The sequence below is a fragment of the Mustela nivalis genome (assembly GCF_964662115.1).
Source record: "Mustela nivalis genome assembly, chromosome: 7".
Lineage (NCBI taxonomy): Eukaryota > Metazoa > Chordata > Mammalia > Carnivora > Mustelidae > Mustela > Mustela nivalis.
Genome location: NC_139026.1, coordinates 55351901 through 55373165, shown reverse-complemented (window position 1 = coordinate 55373165; position 21265 = coordinate 55351901). Strand labels below are relative to the sequence as shown.

Sequence of the window (21265 nt, the reverse complement as noted above, 5' to 3'; positions counted from 1 at the left end):
CATCTGCCCCCTCTCTGGGATTTGGAGGTGCAGGTAGGCTACTCAACAGTCGTTTACTGGGCTCAGCCTTCCCGGAAGGCACAGAATGGAAGATAAAGGCCCTCCTGGGAGCTTGGACACGTAGGACAGATGCCCTCGACACTGCCTATTACAGGGTCCTGCACTCACATAGTAGGGACCCAATGAAAGTTTAAATATTATCGTAGAAGCCACCAGGAAGCTAGAATGCATGAGAAGTGTATGCAGGGACATGTAGGGACAGCATGCAGGGACAGGTCCACTTCCAGAAATGGTCCACTAGAGTTATTCCTGGGGGATTTATGGAAAGGGACACTTCCCCAATGAACATACACTCCTCTCCGGATCCCCAATGAACATACACTCCTCTCCGGATCCCCAACTCACTCACTCACACCTCCTTCCTCTTTTCCATCAAGGGAAAACCAACCACCCGATGGCTAAAAAGAACGAGAATGACACACAAGTATGTTTCCTATATAGTATTTATTTGTTCTGCAACAATTCACATTTTAAATAGTGCTTCCTGACAATATACCAGCTGGCTTGTCTGTAGTATGGGCAATAAAAGCAATTCACATTCAAGGGGGTTGGTGTCAGCATACCCGACAGGGAGGGGGAGCGGAGAGCATCTGGGGGAGGGGAGGATGCTGTCTAGGGTGGAAGGAGCTACCCGGATAGCAAGGAGGAGAGCTTGGGAGAAGGAAGGTCCTTATACCCGCACAAGTCACGGCTATCCCTAAGAGGCAGTCACAGGAGCCTTGCTGGAGTGGGAGAAGGGAGGAGCGCTTCCTATCTTAGAGGTCCGGTAGGGTGGGTGCCTCCAAGGAGAAGGGAGTGTCAGGACACACCTGACCAGCTAACACCCATGCTGGTCACGTGAAGCTTCTGCAATCCTCTGCTACCACTCCAACCTGCCCTGGCTGTAGAGCCTGTCCTGTGTCTAGCAAAAATGGATTCAAACTTATCATAGTTAAGACAACAGTTTGTAAACACACCATGAAGAATTTAGGGACTGATGCTCTTCTAGCTTCCTCTTATTTCTGGGACTCACCCCGCATAAACACCATCTTCTACCCAAAAGGATACCCTCAAATCAGGCCCTCAGTAAGCGACTTGGCATTTTGCTCCTCTACCCAAAATGGCTTTCCCAGAAAGCCTCAACATGGTGAAGAACAAGGTAAGAAGTAGATGGCTCAGCCCAGGCCACAGAACCACAAGTCAAGTTTTAGCTATTCAGTCAACTATAAATTAGTCCTCAGAATCCTCTAGTAGGCTAAACAAGATCCTAGAATCTTCTACCCAGATTCAAACTCTAGAAGTCAATCTAGAATCATCCCTATCCTCTTGGATATCCTCTCATTGTTCCCCCAAGTTCACAAAGCTTCCCAAAGTGTTGAAATTAAATTTCCTTTCAGGGCCCTAAGTCAAGGGGGTGCCCAGAAACCTGGCAGGCCAACCTGATATTGGTACTAACCTTCTGTTATGTCATAATGCCTACCACTGGGCAAATAATACACATCCCTTCAAATCTGAGATCCCTAAATTTCTGTAATCTCTATAAATTTGTCTCGACTCCCTTTATTAATACAAGCTAAAAAGATACAGGCTCAAGTAAGACAGAACCTGAGTTGCACTCGGGTATGACCTATCAAAATAATTCAAAAAGAAAAGTAGTTCTCCACCAGCTAATGTGGGACTTTCTGCTATATAAACAATGACCTAGAAGTTTAGAAAAGAACTTAAGTAATATTTATGGAAGAAGGGAGAAGTAAGCACTGGTGATAATTCTAAAGAACTTAACCAATTATAAAAGAGTATTTACACTGGAGTTTTCTCAAAATACAGTGTTTCAAAGGCTCTACAAGGAAGGAGATGTGCAGGCAAAATGGTTGCATGTGGGAGTCAAGGATAAAAATCCAGGAACAGCTTTGCTCTCATGCAAGCAAAGCAAAACTATCTCTGAATAAGCGGGCAAATGAGAGGCAGTACAGAGGATGGCCCCTAGGAGATGCTAAGAGAACAGAATAGAGTTATGGCAGGGATTAGGCTGCCTGCTGAGTCGTTCCTGACTTCACAGACCTAGGACAGCGCGCATACACACGTACACACACACACACACACACACACACACACCCAGCACTTTGGAAGTTAGCAGGGAAAAGGTCAGGACCAGCAGGCCAATCCAGACCACATGATACCACACAGACTCCATCAGAGGCCGCTCATGAACTACGCACTGCTCTTGCTCCCCTTCCGATAGGAATGTGGTGGTAGCTATGGTCACCAAGTGTGCAGAGATGTAAAGTTTGTGAGGTGGAAGGCTACTGAAGATAAAAGCTGCAAATGCGAGGACAGCTCCCTCAGCCTCCCACTGTCTTGTCTCCCTGCCGCTAGGGTGGGAAGAAGCCCAGGTACAGGCGATGAGAGAACACGGAAGGCAAAGACCAGTGACCCTGATCAGAGGCAGGGCACTGGAAATCTCAAGACAACCAAACAAACCAGGTGTACTTCAGAAGGACAAGAAACTTGGTCCCTGGAGCTTAGAACAGATCGAGAAACTAATTCATCATCACACCAATGCATACACACGTGGCATAACGCAAAACAAAATGTTCCAGGGAAGAATTTCACTGGGATTTCCCAGCAGGAGTTTATAAATTAGACACACAAAAAATAAACCATAAGATTCACATTTCCAAACTATCCCTGGAGTGCCTAGAGGAGGGGGTTAATGCAGGGATTGAAAAGTTAGAGGTCAGATAACCCCAGCCCAATGGATCGTGCCGTCATCAGAGAACTCCAACGTGCCCTCCAAAGTGCTTTGTGACAATCGCACAGAGGTGGTAAAATGAGGTGAAGTCTTCCTTCTCTCCAAAGAACTGACTTGACACTGCTGGGAGAGAGATGGTACCACTCTGTTCACTTCTTCTGAAACGGAAGATTCCATGAGACTACATCTAGGGGAAAAAGTGCAGGTGTCAGCGACTTTCATTCCTTTCATGACAGCGATGGAGGAAACCCAAGCTATTTCTCTACTCTTCTGTCCTTCTGTTTAACCCGGAAAGTTCATAAGTCCTTCCAGAAAGATCCAGAAACCTTGTTTTTTTCCATGATAAACTCTTGAACATTGAACTAGACCACAGTATTTGAGGGCTGTGAGGGTAGCAGCCAGATAATTCTTTGGATACGTAACTGCTCCAAGTGTGGCATGCTGTTAGCCTCGCCAGCCTCTACCCAGAAAATACTGGTCGTGCCCACCCCCTCAGTCACTGAGACAATAGACACCATGACCCCACATTTCCAAGTGTCCCCTAAGGGGATAGTACCATTGCCAGCTAAAAACAACTGAGTGCCATTTCTGAATGGTCATAACGCACCTTAAGAAAACAGAGCTGCTCTTGAACAGCTGGTTCTTGACACCCAGCTAATCAAGAGGGCTCCTACTCCCATCTACTTTCTCGAGAACAAAGTTGGATTTCGTAGCATTTGCCCCAAACCCTTACTGATAATCAAATAAACCAGAAGAGATTCACCTGGTGGGGAGGATCAACAAACTTTATTCTAGAGAGGAATCTTCGCAGCTCCCCACGGCCAATTTTGGGGGTGGTGTCCTCAAGTTGGACCACCTGGCCTTCCATCAGCGCCCACCGTAGACTAAGCTTGCTGACCACCAGGGGTGCCAGATGGCCTTCGGAGCTTGGCCCTGTTGTCCTGGTAACATAAAAGGCATCTTTCCAGAGGTCGTTAATTCCAACTGAGGAGGACAAAAACAAGAGCGATTAACGAGGACAGAATACTTCTGCAGCAGGCGAGTGGCTTGATTCTGCAACTAGATTCATTCATTCATTTACCCCTTCATTAATTCGTCCACAAAGTTTACTGAATACTTATTAAATGCCAGCACTGGGCTAGACAGTGGGTGCACAGTGGGGAACGACAGGATGCCAGCAATGCAGCACATTCATTCCTCTTGGTCTTTAGACCCTTCCTTTTCTGAAGCTGCTTCTAAGAAAGCCCCAAATCAGGAAACGAGGATATGCCAACTGTGGTGACAATTTGATAGCAAAAAATTCTCCAAAAAACTCTGGAGAATTCCTGGACTGTCAGTACACGGTCGCAGATGCTATCTGCTTCACCAGCTCTTATTTTGCCTTATCCTTAAAACAGCTGTTGTACTAAAAAGGGTCTCGATTCCTAATTACTACTATTTAATGTTCACTGAATAATGTTTTTCACTAATACTGAAAAACAACTCAGGGGCACCTGCCTTCAGCTCATGATTTTAGGGCCCTGGATTCAAGCCCCACATCAAGCTCCCTGCCCAGCGGGAAGCCTGCTTCTCCCTCTCCCACTACCCCTGCTTATATTCCCTCTCTCGCTGTGTCTCTCTCTGTCAAACAAATAAATCTTAAAATCAACAACAACAACAACAACCCATCAACTCATTTAGATCCCACCACAGGATTCTGTAGAATGCCACCTCCCTGACCCTGCTCCCCACCACACACAAAGCCAGGGGGCAGGGGTTCTTGCAAATTCCTTGTGAAGTATTCTTCCTAATGTATCCCAACAAACTGAGAGTCACAAGCACGTTTTAACTTCCAGGCAAATGAGTTTGTACATGGAGAGCAAGCCTCTGAATGGCAAGAAAATACGGAAAGACGTAAAGGAGAAGTGGCCCATCTGGTTTTCCTCACCCCATACCCTCCACCCTCCCCTCCCCAGCCACAACAAGAACTGCACACTCCCTCAGTTCAGAGTGAGGCAAAGGATCTCTGAGGAAGAGCCCATCAGACACTTCAAGACCAAGAGGTCGCAGTGGCTGAGTTTCCAGGGTTCTGACTGCCTGAATTACTGGTCTCTAATGATATTTGATCCAAATTTTGCTATATGGTATTATTTATATACATACATAAAATTGAAGACTACTTCCAAAATGTTAACAGGGTAACAAGTGGTCAGATTCTGTGCGATTTTTCTTTTTCCCTTAATTTTTCTCTTGGCAGCCACTTCTATGCAAGGGGCATGTTTACCTGAGCTAGTCAGAAGAAAGTCTCCACTGATCCTACACCAATGTCCTAGACACAACATGCTACCCCCACCATTTTCCTCACAGGTAATTCTTTTTTTTTTTTTTTTTTTAAAGATTTTATTTATTTATTTGTCATAGAGAGAGCGCGAGCGAAAGCGAGTGGAAGGCAGAGTCAGAGGGAGAAGCAGGCTCCCTGCGGAGCAAGGAGCCTGATGCGGGACTCGATCCCAGGACACTGGGATCATGACCTGAGCCGAAGGCAGCTGCTTAACCAACTGAGCCACCCAGGCGTCCCCCTCACAGGTAATTCTAAATCCTCAGCTCCTAGAGGGTCAAGAGTCTAGTCTTACTTGTACTCCCAGCACCAGCACCATGCCCGACACACAGATGATGCTCAGCGAGCGTCTGCTGAATGACGCTGCGTGAACCACATCCACCTGAGGACCTCTGAGACGGGCCACACTTGCCCTCAGCTTTCAGCCTATTCCGAGGGCTGGGTCCTTAGCCTGAGAGCCTGCTGCTCCTCCCAGAGGGGCACTCCGGCCACGGCCCTGAGGAAGCCTGGGAGCGGCTCAACTCCCCCACCCCCTGCTGCGGTTTGACGACATGTGTCCCTCCCTCACTAAGACAGCGGGATCTTCACACACACAGCCAGTACACTGTCTCCCCTCATCTGTGCACACAGCCCCCACTGTCACATCACATTACCCTCTGAAGCCGTCACTGTGCCTGTGGCATTGGCCAGATCCAGAAGAATAGAGGGGAATGCTGGATGCAGGAGGTACAGGTGGTGAAGGCTGGGTGGCCCAGTTCCGGGGATGACATCCTGACAGTGAGAAGCAAAAGGGAAGAACGTAGTTAACTCTCATTCCCACATGTGACAGCCCTCCAATGAAAAGGGGTTTTGTGGAAACAAAATGTATACATGAAAAGACACCTCTTCTCATTGGATATTGAAGCCAATTACAAATATCAAGCTAAAATCACAAAAATCTCAGTTTCTAAAATAAGCAGAGCATTGCCCAGACAGAAGAAAATCATTAATTATAAAACAAAAATTCCAATTCCAAGTGGCAGCCCCCCAAGTCCCCACAGCAGAAGAAATGCACACAAGAACTGCCCTTGCCAGCCTGACCTCTGTGCAGGGATGACGTTCGGCTCACACGCATGCGTGTGAAAGACCATGTACAGGTCAGTAAAATGATTGCTCTACTGAGCTCCTTGTGTGCCTCCCCCACCCCGGGACTACCCTTGGCCGCACTAGTGGAGGAAACAGGAATCCTGTATTCTTAGCATAAGAAGCACATGAACGGAGGAGGAGCACAGGCAGGACGGCTGCAGCTGCACTGCCCCCACGTGCCGCACAGCAAAAGAGGGCATTTCCCGGACCCTCAGAGTCCCACACCTGACAGGACAGACTTCTGATTCCGTCCACATGACAAGCAAAGAGCCAAACTCCCTTCTCAACGTCAAGGGAATGGAGCCCAAATTCCTCAGCCTGAAAGCCAAGGTCTTACACCACTTAACCCAAATCTGCCTTTTCCAGCCTCTTCCTACCGTTATTCACCTGGCCAGCCAAGCTTCAGGAATGTCTGACTGGCATCTTTGCTCCATCTAACCTCTGCCTACGCCCATCTAACCCTACATCCCCCTTAGGCAATTCTCTGGAGCCCATTTCCACGACTGAAAACAATCCTCATCCTTAGATCCCACATCCGAAGGCCACCTCTTTTAGAGAAAGCTCCCCAGCTGCCCTCCCTTTGTGCTTCTAGCTAAATCTCTTATTTGTGCTTCTATTAAAGCATCTGTACCACACCTTTGTTTTGGGGTTATTTACAGACACTTACATTGGAGAGTCACCTGTTCTAATCCCCTCGCTTTATTCAATGAGGAAACCAGGAAGTTAAAATGTCAGGTAAACTGTCGTGGGCACATGTTAGGGCAGGGCAGAGTTACAACCATAATCTAGATTTTGAGTAAATCTGATCCTCAAAATGAGGGACTATATTAGCATCTTCATTGATGGATAAAGAGCATGAGGCTCAGAAAAGTTAGATGGCTTGTCCAAGAGTGCATAGTCGATGAATTCAGGATTCTTTGTCCTTCTGGGTCCCCCCAGCATCTGTGGACCTTCTCTGAGAGAGCACCAGCACGGTTTCTAGTCTATCCTTAGGTCCCTATGGAGAACATGGTGCCTGGCACAGAGCAGGTGCTGGTCAAGATAGGCTTTATTGAGGGGCGCCTGAGCGGCTCAGTGGGCTAATAGGCCTTCAGCTCAGGTCATGATCCCAGGGTGCTGGGATGGAGCCCTGCATAAGGCTCCCTGCTCAGCAGGGAGCCTGCTTCTCTTTCTGTCTGCCACTGCCCCTGCTTGTGCTCTCTCTGACAGATAAATAAAATCTTCAAAGAAAAAAGAAAGACTTTGGAAAATCTGCCTGCTGGGCATCGGACCTTCTCCCCTGTAATTCCCCCAGACAAACCCTCAATCTCAGCTTCAACGATATTTTCTCCAACTGCCTGGCCATCCCTGCCCCATGCCATTTTTGCAGACTCAGTTTATTCACCTCGAAGCCTAGCCTCACCCACATGAACCCTCCTCTGCCCCCTCCAGACCAGTCACCGTTACTTCTCTTTGACTACAGAACATGTGAATCATCTGGAATTTCGGACCTAGCATCTTGAGAGGACCTATGCCTCCCACTGTTGGCAGCCAGCAGCCAGGGGCTGCTATCAGCTTTCCCTTGACTGCAGCTGAAAGGCAAGGCCAGGACAAGCAGAGCTCAGGAGGGAGCAGGTTCTAGCCCTGCCCATCGGGTGCTGCTATGTTTTACCCACACCCACCTAGAAGCGTGGCTGCTCCAGTAAACCTTCCAGACCCAGTCAGCCCCGCAGAGCAGCTGTCATCTCACTGAGTGACGAAAGGCCCCCCATCCCACACCCCCCAGGCTCACTCACAGAACTGGGAGATGCAGCTGACGTCCCTTCAGCCCAAAAGAGGAAGACAGACTTCTGGTCTGCAGTCACTGCTGAGGTGGTTGGTGTGTCTTTCAGGTGACAGGGAGCACTGTAACTCCAGGGAATGGAGCCTGAGTCCCCATCCACCACCACCAACTGCAAAAGAGGAGACAGTGAGGACAGCCCACCTTCAGAAAGGAAGCAGGCTGCGGCGCCCGGGGGGCTCAGTCAGTTCCGTGACCAGCTCCTGATCTCGGCTCAGGTCGTGATCTGAGATGGAGCCCCACATCAGGCTATGCAGCAGGTGTGGAGCCTCCTCAAGATTCTCTCTCTTCTCCTGGCCCCCCTCCTACTCCCCCAAAAAAGGCAGCAGGCCGAGGAAACACACAAGAGAATGAAAACTCATGTATATTAACAGGTTGAGCTTAGTCCACATGAACAAGCTAGGCATTCGGAAAGCATTAAACAGTGACTCGGGACCAGACCTAGTTTTCCACAGCCCTTGTCCCCACTTAGCAGAGTTTAAAGGTCTGCTGAATTCTCAAGCGGAAAGGGGACATTAGAAATCACCCAATCAGCCTGTCATTCTGCAAGTGAGAGAAGGCAGCTCGGGGACAGGAGGGAGCTCAAGAGTGCTCAGTGTCTGTGGCGGTCCTCTTCCAGAAACAGCAGCCCTTTGGAGGGGAGGTGCTGTCACCAGACACCCACAGCAGCACCTCCTACCGGCTCCTTCCCTCCCACCACTGCAGCGCCCACTGAGGGGACGGTGACCAAGTGGATGCCCGTGCTACGCGCTGTGCTCCAAGCTTTACAGGTTTGACTCCTGGGCGTCACGCATACAGAGCTCAGCCCTAGGTTGGTCTTAAAGTCAAGACAGCACATCGAGACAGGAAAATCAACTAGGAGAAAATACACTCCTCAGCTGCATCGCTCACAGGATAACGAAGGGGACTGAGCTCCTAATCCCTGGCTGCACATATATCTCCTTCTCACCCCAAATACCTCATACCTCACAGTTTTAGAGCCTCTCCTTGGTCCAAATCCATAAGAAACTCCCCACCCAGCCCCAGCCCCTGTCCTCAGTGTCTGTTCTTCGGTGAGTGGAAGGACTGCACCCCCATCAACAATCACTTTCCTACTCTTCAGCCCCTCAGGCCCACCCTTCTGCATCCCTGCCCGGACTCTGCCGCACTGCCTGGGGAAACAGCTACCCCCCACCCCCGCCCCGAGCCAACACTTCAAGATTCCCTCTGGTAGTCTCGGGACAAAAGTGTTGAGACACCACACTAAAAAACTGGATCCAGTCACATGCATTATTTTCCTGTCATGATAACCCTATGAAGCCAGGTGCTATCACAACCCCCACTTTATAGACGTAGAATCTGCAGTTAGGTGAGGTTATGTAACTTGCCCAAGGCCACCGGAAAGTAGTGGAGCCAAGATTAAATTCCAGGTCTAAAGCCCCAGCAGCTCAGCTCTTAATCAAGCTATGTATACCCTTCTCCCTTAATCCTGCCAGGAATGCCAATGAAAATTCCAATCTCTACCTGAAATTATTTTGAAACAATTGGACATTGTTTCTTTCCTACACAGCACTGCTGGAAGACTCTCCCTGAAGTGATGCCTTTATCATCAGCTCTGTCCTCCACTCAGGACCAAATGACCCCAGTGCCCCCAGTACGTTCACCTAAACGCTGCCGCCCTGCTTTCCAGGGCCTTCCATCAGCTGAGCTCACTCAGAGCTCTGTGGTGGAAATGCCCCTTGGCTCCTCCTTACATATCAATCCAGTGAACCACTTCTCTGCTTTCAGGATGTGAACATCTAGCCCGCAACCAACACAGAGCACCTCTTGACTCCCTTCCTTCTGTCTGCTCCCTGCGCCTCCAGGCATCGTGCGGACCTCCACCTAGCACGCGCCGTGGCGTGGCAGAGCCATGTGCATACGCACACCCCAGAGACTAGGAGCTGCATAGGACCAGGGTCTTGTGTTCATTAACTCTGTGTCTCCAGAGACATTATCTGTGCATCTGGAGCAGAACTTGGTGGACCTTAGAGGCGATGATTAACTGTTGAGTTGGCTCCCAGGGAACAGTGTGCAATATATAAATACATATTTTAGAGTGAAGGAAAACACAAAAGCTAGGTTAATTATAAAAAAAAAAATTTCAAAACCTTAATTCTCCCTATAATGAGAATGAAAACTGAGGGCGCCTGGATGACTCAGTCATTTAAGCATCCAACTCTTGATTTCAGTGCAGGTCATGATCTCAGGGTCGTGAGATCGAGCCCTGCGTCCACTCCGTGCTGGGCATGTAGTCTGCTTGAGATTCTCCCACCCCCTCTCCTTCTGCCCCTCCCCCTGCTCATGCATGTGCACACACACTCTCTCCTTCTAAAATAAATAAATCCTTAAAAAAGAGAGAGAGAATGAAAACTGCCTATCCAATCATTGTATCTTCACAATATACAACCTCACGTAAAATCAGAAAGACCTCCTCAGTGTCCCTGGAACGTGCCATACCATTCTGTCTCTGGGCCTCAGGCATTGGTCGTCCTGACCCGACAGGCCTTCCCATCCACCCCTCCTCATATAAATATAATTCAACTTTCGAGGTCCTGCTCATCTTTCCCTCCCTTAATAAGTCCTCCATAATAACCAGCTACCCCAGATATCCCGCCTTCTCTGAGAGCTTAGGAAACTAGGTACCGAAGTACTAAGTTTATTTATGCCTGCCTTTCCCCACCGAGAGACTTCAGAAGGTTCTTACTGCCTAACTGTAAGAATTCAGAAGAGGAAATTCACATACTGGAAGGGGGTTAACTGGAAAAGCTTCCAATGCTACAGATCTCAGCACTAGCTTGTGAGTTTTCAGCTACTCTTTGAGTTCTCTGAAGGAAGGGACCATATGTTAGGTTCCTATTTCTCACAGTACCTAGCATACGGCTGGACACAACAAATAGACTTTCTAGATGTTTTCATTGATCTGAGTCCCAAAGTTTTACCTTTTTCATCCCAACTCCATCCTGTATCTGGAGAAGGAAGTCCAAGGTCTGATCATCAGTGAAATACCCAGGAGTAGGCTGGCTGCAAATGAGAACAAAGTTAAGCGATCAGTAGTAAAGCAGAAGGAGAGGAAAACAAGGACTTCTTTCTCCCTCTTCCGCACCACCCCAGGTATCCAGCAATTGTTCTGGGCAATTTTTAAACACGGGAAAGCAGATCAAAACTACATTAGGAGGAGCATACGGCAAACCTGTGCAGGCCTTGCAGGCTCAGTGTCCAGGAAGGTGTAAGATTTTGCCCCCGCAGCAGGATGAGGCCTTGTCTGGTTGTAATCAGGAGGTTGCTGCAGTTGGAATCAGGTGCCTTCACCATCTGCAGTAGCTCAACACCATCGCTGAATTAAACAAGACCCAATGGTTAGTCTCTGGCTTGGATGAGATTCTGGAGCCACAAGTTGGGGCTCTTTCTCTCGGGGTACGTGTTTCTCTATACTCTTGTATTCACCTCCCACCATTCTTACGAGGGAGGCACTGTGTCGTTCCAGTCGAATCTCATTTTAGAAAGCAAGAATCCCTGGAAAATTCATGCCAGTTCAAAAGGAACTCCTAGGAGAAGGGCCACAAGGCCAGATCTCTCACATTGGATACTCTGGGGGAGGTTAACAGAGCCAAAGATAATGGCACAGAAAGCAGATGGAGACCCAGACAGGAGCCTGAGATTGTCACTGAACTTGGACAGGAACCCATGGTCTACACTGCATTGAATTATTTCTTTTTCTGAACAACTGGGACCATTCCATTTAATACCTGCCTAATTCTTACTGAAGCAATGTGCTAGTGCCTGAGAAAATGCTAGAAGATGATCTGAAACTTCTGACAGAAGAGAATGAAGACAATCACTACCCCGGCCTGGGGTTAAATGGGTAAAATCCACCACATGTGACAAAGGACATGCTTTTGATTAAGAAATAAACAAGAATAAAAAATAAGATTTCATGGATGCTAGTCTTGCTCCTGTCAAAACGATTCTTCAACTAAGAGAAAAACAGAAAAGGAGTAGGGCAGATACTTCTGCCCAGTTTACAAGCAGGTTTTTTTTTTACATAAATCTCTCTCCCTGCCTAGAGGTCTCCCCATCTCAGCCTGCCCTTCTCTGACTCAGAACGCTAAACAGATCTCCTTCTTTTCAGTCTGTGTGTAGAGTGATCACAAATCATGATCACCAACACCTTATGTTCCCAAGAAAAGAACGTATCTACCTCACCAGATAGGAAGATGGTATATGAAGGCTAGCGGTCTTTCCCCCACAGACCTCTCTGGCCCCTTATTCACCGGCCCAATTCAAATGCGGAGACTCCATGGCTCGTAAGATCTCAGGAGATTGAACTGCAACAAGGTCAGATATCTGCCCTACCTGTAAATGTCAATGAGCTCAGACAGGTTGATGGATCTTCGCTTCTCCCATTCCGGCTCTTCTATCTGCAGAGAAGGTGGTAAGCTGTCTCGATTTTGGGCCTGAACAAAAATGTCCCGCAGGGCGACAGCTTGGATATTTCCTAGCACCACAGGAAGAACCAACACTGAGAAGCTGAATTTACTAGAACTCTCCCAGGGTGAGGATCTGAGCGAGAGACAAAGAGCCTGATCAGATGGGTCTCACAGGGGCCCCTGGGTGGCTCAGTCAGTTAAGCGTCTGCCTTCAGCTGGGGTCATGATCCCAGATTTCTCGGATCGAGCCCCACACTGGGCTCCCTGCTCAGCAGGAAGCCTGCTTTTCCGTTTCCCTCTGCTGCTCCCCCTGCTTGTGCACTCTCTGTCAAATTAATAGATAAAATCTTTAAAAAAAAAAAAAGATGGGTCTCACAGATCCCACCCAGAATGGTTCAACATGGAATGGGGAAAGGAATGAAGCAGATTCTGGGCAAGAAGTCTTCTCTTTGGAGAAGGCAGTTGGGGAAAGCTGAGTTAATAACCGGCCACGGGTGGCAGAGAATGAGAGGCCCCTGGGATAGGAGGTGGCAAAAGGGCTGACTGATGTCAGCAATTCCCAAACTTTCACTCTGTCTCAGAAGGGAGGCCTACCACACACACAGATGGGGAATGGCAAAAAAACTAGCTTTGCTTCTTACCAAAGCCAAACAGGATGTAGACAGCCCCATTTGTGGTGACATAAACCTGAGGACCAATCAGATTCCCCACTCCCACGATGTTGTACTTCACGGGTCGGCCCACTGGACTCCCTGTCCGGCCAGACACCAGCAGAAAGCACAGATCTGGCTGAAGAAGTGAAAAAAACGGAGTCAGTAGATGCCATATTGTTTCCTTAACCAAGTAGTTTCTCCAGACATTACTGATTCCTGATTAGCTAAGGGTTCAGAAACACTTCCCAAAGTTGGAAAGCATAAAGCCAAACCTGCTTCATGTTCTTCCCCTGGAAGCAAGAAAATGAAGCCAACGTTCCCATTCCTTTGGTAGATATGTGCAAAAACCATCTGTACGGTAGCTCAGGCAATTTCTCTGAAACACGGTTGTTTCTAGATGAAACCTTCTGAGGCACAGATTTCTAGCCCAGAGCTAACTACAGGACTGCTGACTCCCGGTCTCTACTCTCACACCCAGAAATCGCCAGTAATATTTGGTCCCAACTAAAATCAATACAGGCAGCCTCTCCCATCATAACGTTACATGTCTAGCCTGCCTGGCTACTATCAACCTTACTCTCAAGCAGAGATCAGCAAACCTGTCCTGTGAAGAGTCAAATGGCATTGTAGGTTTTGCAAGCCAGATGGTTTCTGAAGCAGCTAGTTGACAGCCATAGCGTGAAAGCAGCCATGGATAATAATAAGAAAATAGGCATTGGCTATGCTCCAATAAAACTGTATTTACAAAAACAAGCAGTGGGCCAAATCTGGTCTACAGGTCACACAGTCTACCATCCTCTGCTCTAGAGGGTTTTCTTTCAGCAATAGAATCACCAACTGGGAAATATGAGAATTGTACTGATAAGCTGACTTCCGTAAAGCTTCTGACAAAGTTTAGTGTCATGAATTCTTTTGGACAAGACAGAAAGATACAGTTTTCAGAGTGAGTCAATACCAACCTACAGGGAGGTTGCTGTGGAATGTCACACCACCCTGCTACTGTCCCATTCCTACTAATCACTCTTCTCAAAGACTTGAATGAATGAATAGCTTCTCACAAGCTCATCACAAAGCTGAAAGGGATAGCTAATATGCTCTATGACAAACTAGAAATTCAAAGAAGTCTCAGGTGTGAAAGATGAGTCAAAATCTGAAAGAAGAGGGGCGCCTGGGTGGCTCAGTGGGTTGAGCCGCTGCCTTCGGCTCGGGTCATGATCTCAGGGTCCTGGGATCGAGTTCAGCATCGGGCTCTCTGCTCAGCGGGGAGCCTGCTTCCTCCTCTCTCTCTGCCAGACTCTCTGCCTACTTGTAATCTCTCTCTGTCAAATAAATAAATAAATCTTTAAAAAAAAAAATCTGAAAGAAGAAATGGGGCCATTAATTAATTGATTAGTTAAAAGGGGTGGGTACTTTAATAGATTATAAATAAATGCAAAATCTTAGGAAGGCCACCACAATCTTCAGCTATGTTATTAGAAATACAAGGCCTGTATCAAAAGAAGTAGTATTTCCTTACACTGATATAACTGGTTATATCACAAACAGAATACGGTTTCCAGACACAGGTATGACATTTTAAGAAATATGGATAAAACGAAATGCAAAGGGAAAGAAAGCAAGAAAGAGAGGACTCTAGACTTCATGATGCATGGGGGACAATATAAGAAACTGGGGGCAGTTAACCTTGCAAGTAGCAGGCTTAGTGCGATGTGGCTAAGGTGAATGGGCTTTTATGTAGAAAGAGGAATATATTCATTCAAAGTAGCTGATGCTGGAACAATGAGTAGAAGCTATGAGAAAGTAGAATTCTTACCAATATGACAGAATTTTCTAGACCTGACCAAAAATGAAAAGAACAGTGTTACAAATCAGTGATATTCCCATTGGCCTGAGGACTTGAGGAGAGTAGGGGCCAATGTGTCTGGAATACTGTATCACTGATTCTAACATGGTGTGAGAGGATCAACCACATGGCTTTGAGGTCCCTTCCCACTAACGTTCTAGGCCAGATAAGTTCCACTAACCCCAAGCCATCAGTTCCTCTGTCCCAAGCCCACCTCACTCTAAACCCAGATCTAAGAATGCATCATTCTAAGTCATAGACCTAATACGTTCCATTCCTTAAGAAGAGAGAACCTTCCATACTGTAGCTTAGCATAAACCAGAGCTTGGGTTCCCCAGGTTCCTTGTTGCTAGCATTAGAGGTCAAAAGAGGTCAGTATAAAGGTGAGGCTGCTCTAAACCCATCATTTTTCTGCGATTTTCTAGTACTATCACTTTTCAGACAGAATGGACACTATTCATATCTCTATACTATGTGTAAATAAGTAAATTCTGTGAGGCAAGTTGGACAGTACACTTTTTTTGCTGTTTGGTTAAGACAAAAAAAGAAAAAGAAAGAAAAAAAATTACAGAGTAGGAGTAGGCAAGAAGCCAGTTCCTCCAACAGAGGCTGCCTCACTGTGGAGGGTCCCTAAAAGCCTCAACCTCTAGCCTGTCAGCCACCACTGGCAATGAATAGGGTATGAAGGCCAAGATTGTTAAACTCGCTCAGGACATATAAACTTGCTATGCCTCCACTAACTATACCTCATTAAACCGTTAAGAAGAAACTCCCCATACTTTCCACTTCGGGAACTTCAGAAAATCACTCCCTGATGGATGTAGTTACTGAAATTCACAATGATTGGGATTAAAAAAGATTATGTAAATATTTGTTGAGTTTGGGGTTCAATCTACTTTGAGACCAACTTGCTAGTGGAAGAAAAACTAATAAAGTACCCTCCAAACTCACTAGTCTTCAGAAATTTACCTTACTTCTTTGTTCTCATCTCACAAAGTACTGCCAGATGTCCTAGAACAATGCTCCCCAAACAGTGCTCAGTGACTGGAGAAGCACTTTCAGTTTACTTATGGTGCTCCTGGCAGAAAACCATAAAATACTAATGGATTTCATTCTATTCTAAATCATTTTACTTGCAGATTTCATAACTCTACACCATGTATATGCACTACAAAAATCACAACAGCAAACACAAGGTCTCTTAAAATTAAAATAAATCAAATAAAGCAAAATGATCTATATCCACATTTTCCCACAAATATTAGTTGCCAATTGTTCAATTCTTTCGTCCACCAGCATTTCCTGGCAAACCCACGTAGGAAGTCTGAGAAGACGTCTTAAAGGAACTTTTGGCACAAGCTCAAAAAAAGTGTTAGGAGTAAAAATGGAGATATACGGAGTAAAATGGAGATATAGGAGTAAAAATGGAGATACATGTGCTCGTCAATGTACTCTTTCCTGTGATTTAGGAAGGAAAACTACTATTATTTTATCTGTACACAGAGTACTAGCCCTAGTCCACTGGAGCTCCTGCAAAGCATAATCAAGGAGCATAATTTAAGGACAAATGTCCTGGACTCCAGGTCTATTGTCATAGCCTGTATACAACGTCCTTTCTTAGGTCATTGCTGTTATTACTTACTCAATATATGATGTGTTCCATATCTATTCTATGAGCTGTCTTGTGGTTTTACATAAAGGTTAAGTATGTCTAATACAACTAACAATACACCCACACGGTAAAAAATAGGCACTACTTTACGCACTTCAAATATGGGAGCTCCGGCTTTCACAACAGCCCCTGTTCTAGATAGAACATTCCCGTGTTACATCTTGGAGAGATTCCATGGCTTGCCCAAGGCCACAGGGCTACAGTGGAGCAGGACTTTAAACACAAGCCTCTCCGGTGCCCAAGTTCCACCCTGCCACAGTCAATGGGAACATAATGAGACTGCTGGGAAAATAAGTTCATTATGGCAATTTATTCATTAAATCTCCGAGAGAGAATTTTCTTAAGCCTAAGCCCTTGTTAAAAGGTTCAAGCAGCATTTATGATACCCGTACTAGAACTGACTGAAGTCGAAGCACTTCCTATGAGAAACAGAGACAATCGGACGTAGAGCATACCTGCAATTCCCCAATGGCCAGAACGACAAGGTCTCTAACGCCATCTTCATCCAAGTCCGGCAGCACCACCCCTGGGGCAGCCAGGGTACCATTGGATAAGTAGTTTGGGTTTAAAGTCCAAATGGCTTTCCCTAGGGGTGACAAATAAGCTGATCACAATGATAGCTTCAGCCTCTGGAAAGGGCAGATGCAGAGCTTCCAGGTAAGAGAGAAACTCAATGGGTAAATGACAGCCAGCAACTCCTTACCTTTTCTTTTAGTTTTAATCTTACTGGGGATGAAGGGCACAGGGAGTGTGATCTGAAATCCTTAAGCGTCTGACTAAGAAACCCATGTGATAACTTCACACCTAGGTTTTTTAGATAAAATGGAGGTGCTGAAGTCTCTCCAAGAAAGAGGAGCCCACTTGTCTGGGGCAGAGGAACTGATCTGTTAGAGATTATTACAATTTCTGAGGAACCATCCAGGGGCAGCCAACCAGACCAACTCTCTCTGTCCCACCACGTGCTCACATGAGCAGGGGAGTCACAGGAGGTTTTCAAAAGGACTTTAATTCTGCAGTTAACTTAAAGTTTTTTTCACTCAGAATTACCCCACTACCAAACTTCAACCTCTGAAACTGGAAGGTTGCTACGTGTCCAGCTTTGGTCAAGTCTAAAGCATTCACAAGCAGGACACTTACGGTTTTACATGGGGCTTTCATTATATTTGATTCTCTCTCGTTCCTCATGTCATGGGTGTCTAAATATACAAAGTAGTTAAAAGCCCAATTCAACAAGCATCAACAAACCTTACTTTCTTCCCTGATCTTTTTTTTTTTTTTTTTGAATTTTTAAAACTTGAATTCCCTGACCATTTTTTTAAGTGGTAAATGGGTAAGTTTACACAAGGACCCCATCTATATCCAATATGAAGGGACAAAGCCCAGCTGTCTTGTACAAAGTAGGACTACTTAGAAACCAAAAGCCTCAGGGTAGTTTCTGTTTGGGTAACTCAGTTTAGCTCCATCCTATCACCAAACAGGTTTAACCATGACCTATTACTCAACCTAGTCAAACCCTTTCTCTGTTTACCTTAAATTCACCTTCCAAAGGAGCCCAAACAGACTTTCCACTGTGTGAAAGTGGAAAGGTCCCTTCCATATAAGACCGTTCTGATCCCCAGAGACTTCCGTGGAATGACCTTTACCTGATGTCGCATTGAATGCACTGAACATTCTGTGTGTCCCTGTCACAAGGCAGATGGTTTCAGCCACGCTTCCTGGCATCAGATTCAAACATGTAATATCCCGGGCCTCCTCAGGGAGGGGACTGGACCAGAGTGTGCTGCCATTCATTCCCGAGAGGCACACGAGAATAGCGGCTGCCTTTGAGACACCTAAAAGCACACAAGAGACACAGGAATGGAAAGGAGGCAGAGAAGGTAAACAGCCCAGGTGAGCAGGAGGCCAGAACCACAAGTAAATGGTGCTAAGGCAGCTCACACCTGTGCATTCCACGGCCTCCTGTACTTCTGGTACTAAGTCTGACAACAGAGTACCTAGTATAGAAGCTCAACACATTCCTCATGTCAGGACATGCTGTGGACCTCCTCCAGGCACCCTGTGTGCATCCTGCACCCCTCCCAGCATGCCTGCTTCCATGTCTGTCACTTCAGCCCCCACCAAATTGTCATATCCTGAAGGATAAAGACCATCCCATTCATTTCTGGAGTTTCAGAGCCTCACACAGCACCTACACATACAGCAACCAATCAATCATCTGCTGAATAAAAGGAGCAAAAATCCAAAATATAGGAAAGTCATTGTTAAGAACAACAACAGCAACAAAAACAAACAAACAAACAAAAAAAAAAAATCAAGGAAAGGCATGCTCAGAAAAGTGAGACTGATCTAAAATATGTACAGAGCAAAGGAATATGTGAATTCTAATTGTTGCTAGCAAGTGCTCCCTGAAAGCAGAAAAAGTAAATATTTGAAAAATAAACCTGAAGATTACAACTCAGCAATGATCAGTAGATCTTCCTGGTCAAGAGTCCCACGGAATCAGCTGATAAAGCCCCAGCAGTTTCCCAAGAATACTTGGGAAAACTTAGGGGCCAAGCACATGAACTCCAGAGACAGTCTCTCAGCTACACCGTTTGGATACCAGCTCTCTTATTTACCCAGTGTGGAATCTGAGCCAGTTCCTTAACCTCCCCTTGTCTCGGTTTCCCTATCTGCAAATAGGGGATAAGAATATTAGTCTACCCTGTTGGGTTATGTGGAGGGATAAATTCATTCACAACATATGTTATGCACTTACACTTGGCTCTATTGTTTTTATAATCTGCAACCAAATCAGGCTGGCCCGTATTATGTCCAAACCCATAGCCTTACCAAACGAGTCCTGATAAATAGCAAACTGTGTAAAATACCAAATGATTAAAACAGATTTCCAAATCTAAAAGTGGTTGGGGAAAATTTTTACTTCGAAGGCTAATGAGTCATAGGCAGAAAAAAATAATGTAAATTAAAGTCAATTAAAGCCAAAAGTCAACCTTCTAGGCTGAAGGTCCTCTCTATAAACACACCTATTCCTAAGTTGCTTCTACGTATTACATAAAACTCAGAAAGGTTCTTCTAATAATCCCAGAGAGGCAGGCAGCCTGGAATTCTCTAAAACATACCTAGATGTTATCCCAGCTCCCAGATCATTAAAGGGTAGCTACCAGGGCACCCCAGCTGCACACCAGACTTACTGTCTCAGTTCACAGACTGTGGGTTGCTGTCACTTTAATGGGTGTCACAGGACAAACCAGGAGCCCCTGTGTACCCACGCTGAAAATACAACCTCTTTTTTCTTTTTTTTAGCTGATGTGTATCAGCACACTCAATTAAGTTGTGTAAGGTTTAATAAAGAGATTATTTACAAAGATGTGGTCAGGGTACAGGGAAACCATGAGAGATAGCACAGTCCCTCAGAACGTAATCATTCATAGGCTGAAAAAGACAGGAGAGAAAGTGATTCCTGGAATCCAGAAAAAGAAAGTCCTATAAGAAGACCACCATTAGAGAGGATGTGACCTAGGATCAAGGAAGTAGCTGGCCTGAGGTCATCCTGGAGGGGAGGAAGCCAAGAGAATAAATACCCTCTCTCCCCACTCATTTCCTCTCCTCCAGTTTCTTGCCTAGACTCCCCATTGGCCAAACCCAACAGGAAACTGGCAGGCAAGGGAGCCTGTTGACATAACGTGTACTGGTCAGCCTTCCAAAGCAGACAGCAGGATGGAGAGCAGAGAGAAAGGAGGAAACAGAATCAGTAAAAAGAAAGCACACGGCCATGTTAATGTGGGTAAAAATATTTTAGAAGATGAACAAGAAGCTTTTCTACTGTGGTTGGTAAGGTAGGATTGTGTCAGCATTTACTATAATCTAAGAAGCAATGGAAAATTGGCTGGGAGAAAACTCAAGGACTGGGAGAAAACCTTAAGGACTAATGCTGTTCATTGCCATTTCAAGGTGTGCATAAGTCACTTCTCTGGATCCTCCCATCTTCATGGGACTGGGTGACTACTAAAATTCCTTCCAGCTGCAGATCTCCATGATTTCTTTAAATAAGCTTTACTGATACGCAGGAGCTTATTGACAATGTCTGTCATGTATGATAGACCCATGATGACTTTCTGTTCACTCCTGACCCTTTTCTACAGTGCCCTTCAGGACACAACCCTAACGCTTTCCCTTAGCTCACAGCCCCTGAAATCACTGAGCTTCTCCTGTAGTAGCCTCTAAAATACATGCATGTCTCTTACCAATTGCACTCCCGTTCCGTGAAGTTACAAAGGAGAGAAGGACATCACGCAGGCCATCTCCATTCACATCAGCCAATTCCAATGGAGACAGGTCCCCACCTGATAAGCACATAAAAAACAAAAAAAGTCCTGAGTTAAGTCACCACAAAACAGTTCTCTACTCCAGGTTAGAAAGGGAACAGACACATGGCACTGCCAGCACCTTCATAAAAACCAGGCAGACTCCTGATTCCTAAACAAGATAGAGTACACACAATTCTGCCTATTCCTCTAAGTATACCTAAACTCCCTGCACATTACAGAGAACACAAATGTAAGAAGACTCTATGGTGGGGAGAAGGTAGGTTGGC

The 21265-nt window shown here is 46.1% G+C and overlaps 1 protein-coding gene across 3 annotated transcripts in view; it reads right to left on the bottom strand.

Annotated features, from left to right (window-relative positions):
* Nucleotides 1-485: 485 nt before the first annotated feature.
* FAM234B (family with sequence similarity 234 member B) overlaps nt 486-21265 on the bottom strand; it is a 34270-nt gene continuing 13490 nt past the window's right edge. For all 3 annotated transcript variants that reach the window (XM_082741059.1, XM_082741061.1, XM_082741060.1), the window contains 11 exons: nt 20916-21014; nt 18312-18500; nt 17124-17254; nt 13142-13289; nt 12427-12568; nt 11264-11407; nt 11013-11094; nt 8009-8164; nt 5762-5879; nt 3555-3775; nt 486-2978 (listed from right to left, as the gene is read on the bottom strand). In XM_082741059.1, the coding sequence (XP_082597185.1) occupies nt 2973-2978; nt 3555-3775; nt 5762-5879; nt 8009-8164; nt 11013-11094; nt 11264-11407; nt 12427-12568; nt 13142-13289; nt 17124-17254; nt 18312-18500; nt 20916-21014 (1436 nt within the window). In that variant the 3' untranslated portion in view covers nt 486-2972. The remainder of the gene's footprint in view (nt 2979-3554; nt 3776-5761; nt 5880-8008; nt 8165-11012; nt 11095-11263; nt 11408-12426; nt 12569-13141; nt 13290-17123; nt 17255-18311; nt 18501-20915; nt 21015-21265) is intronic.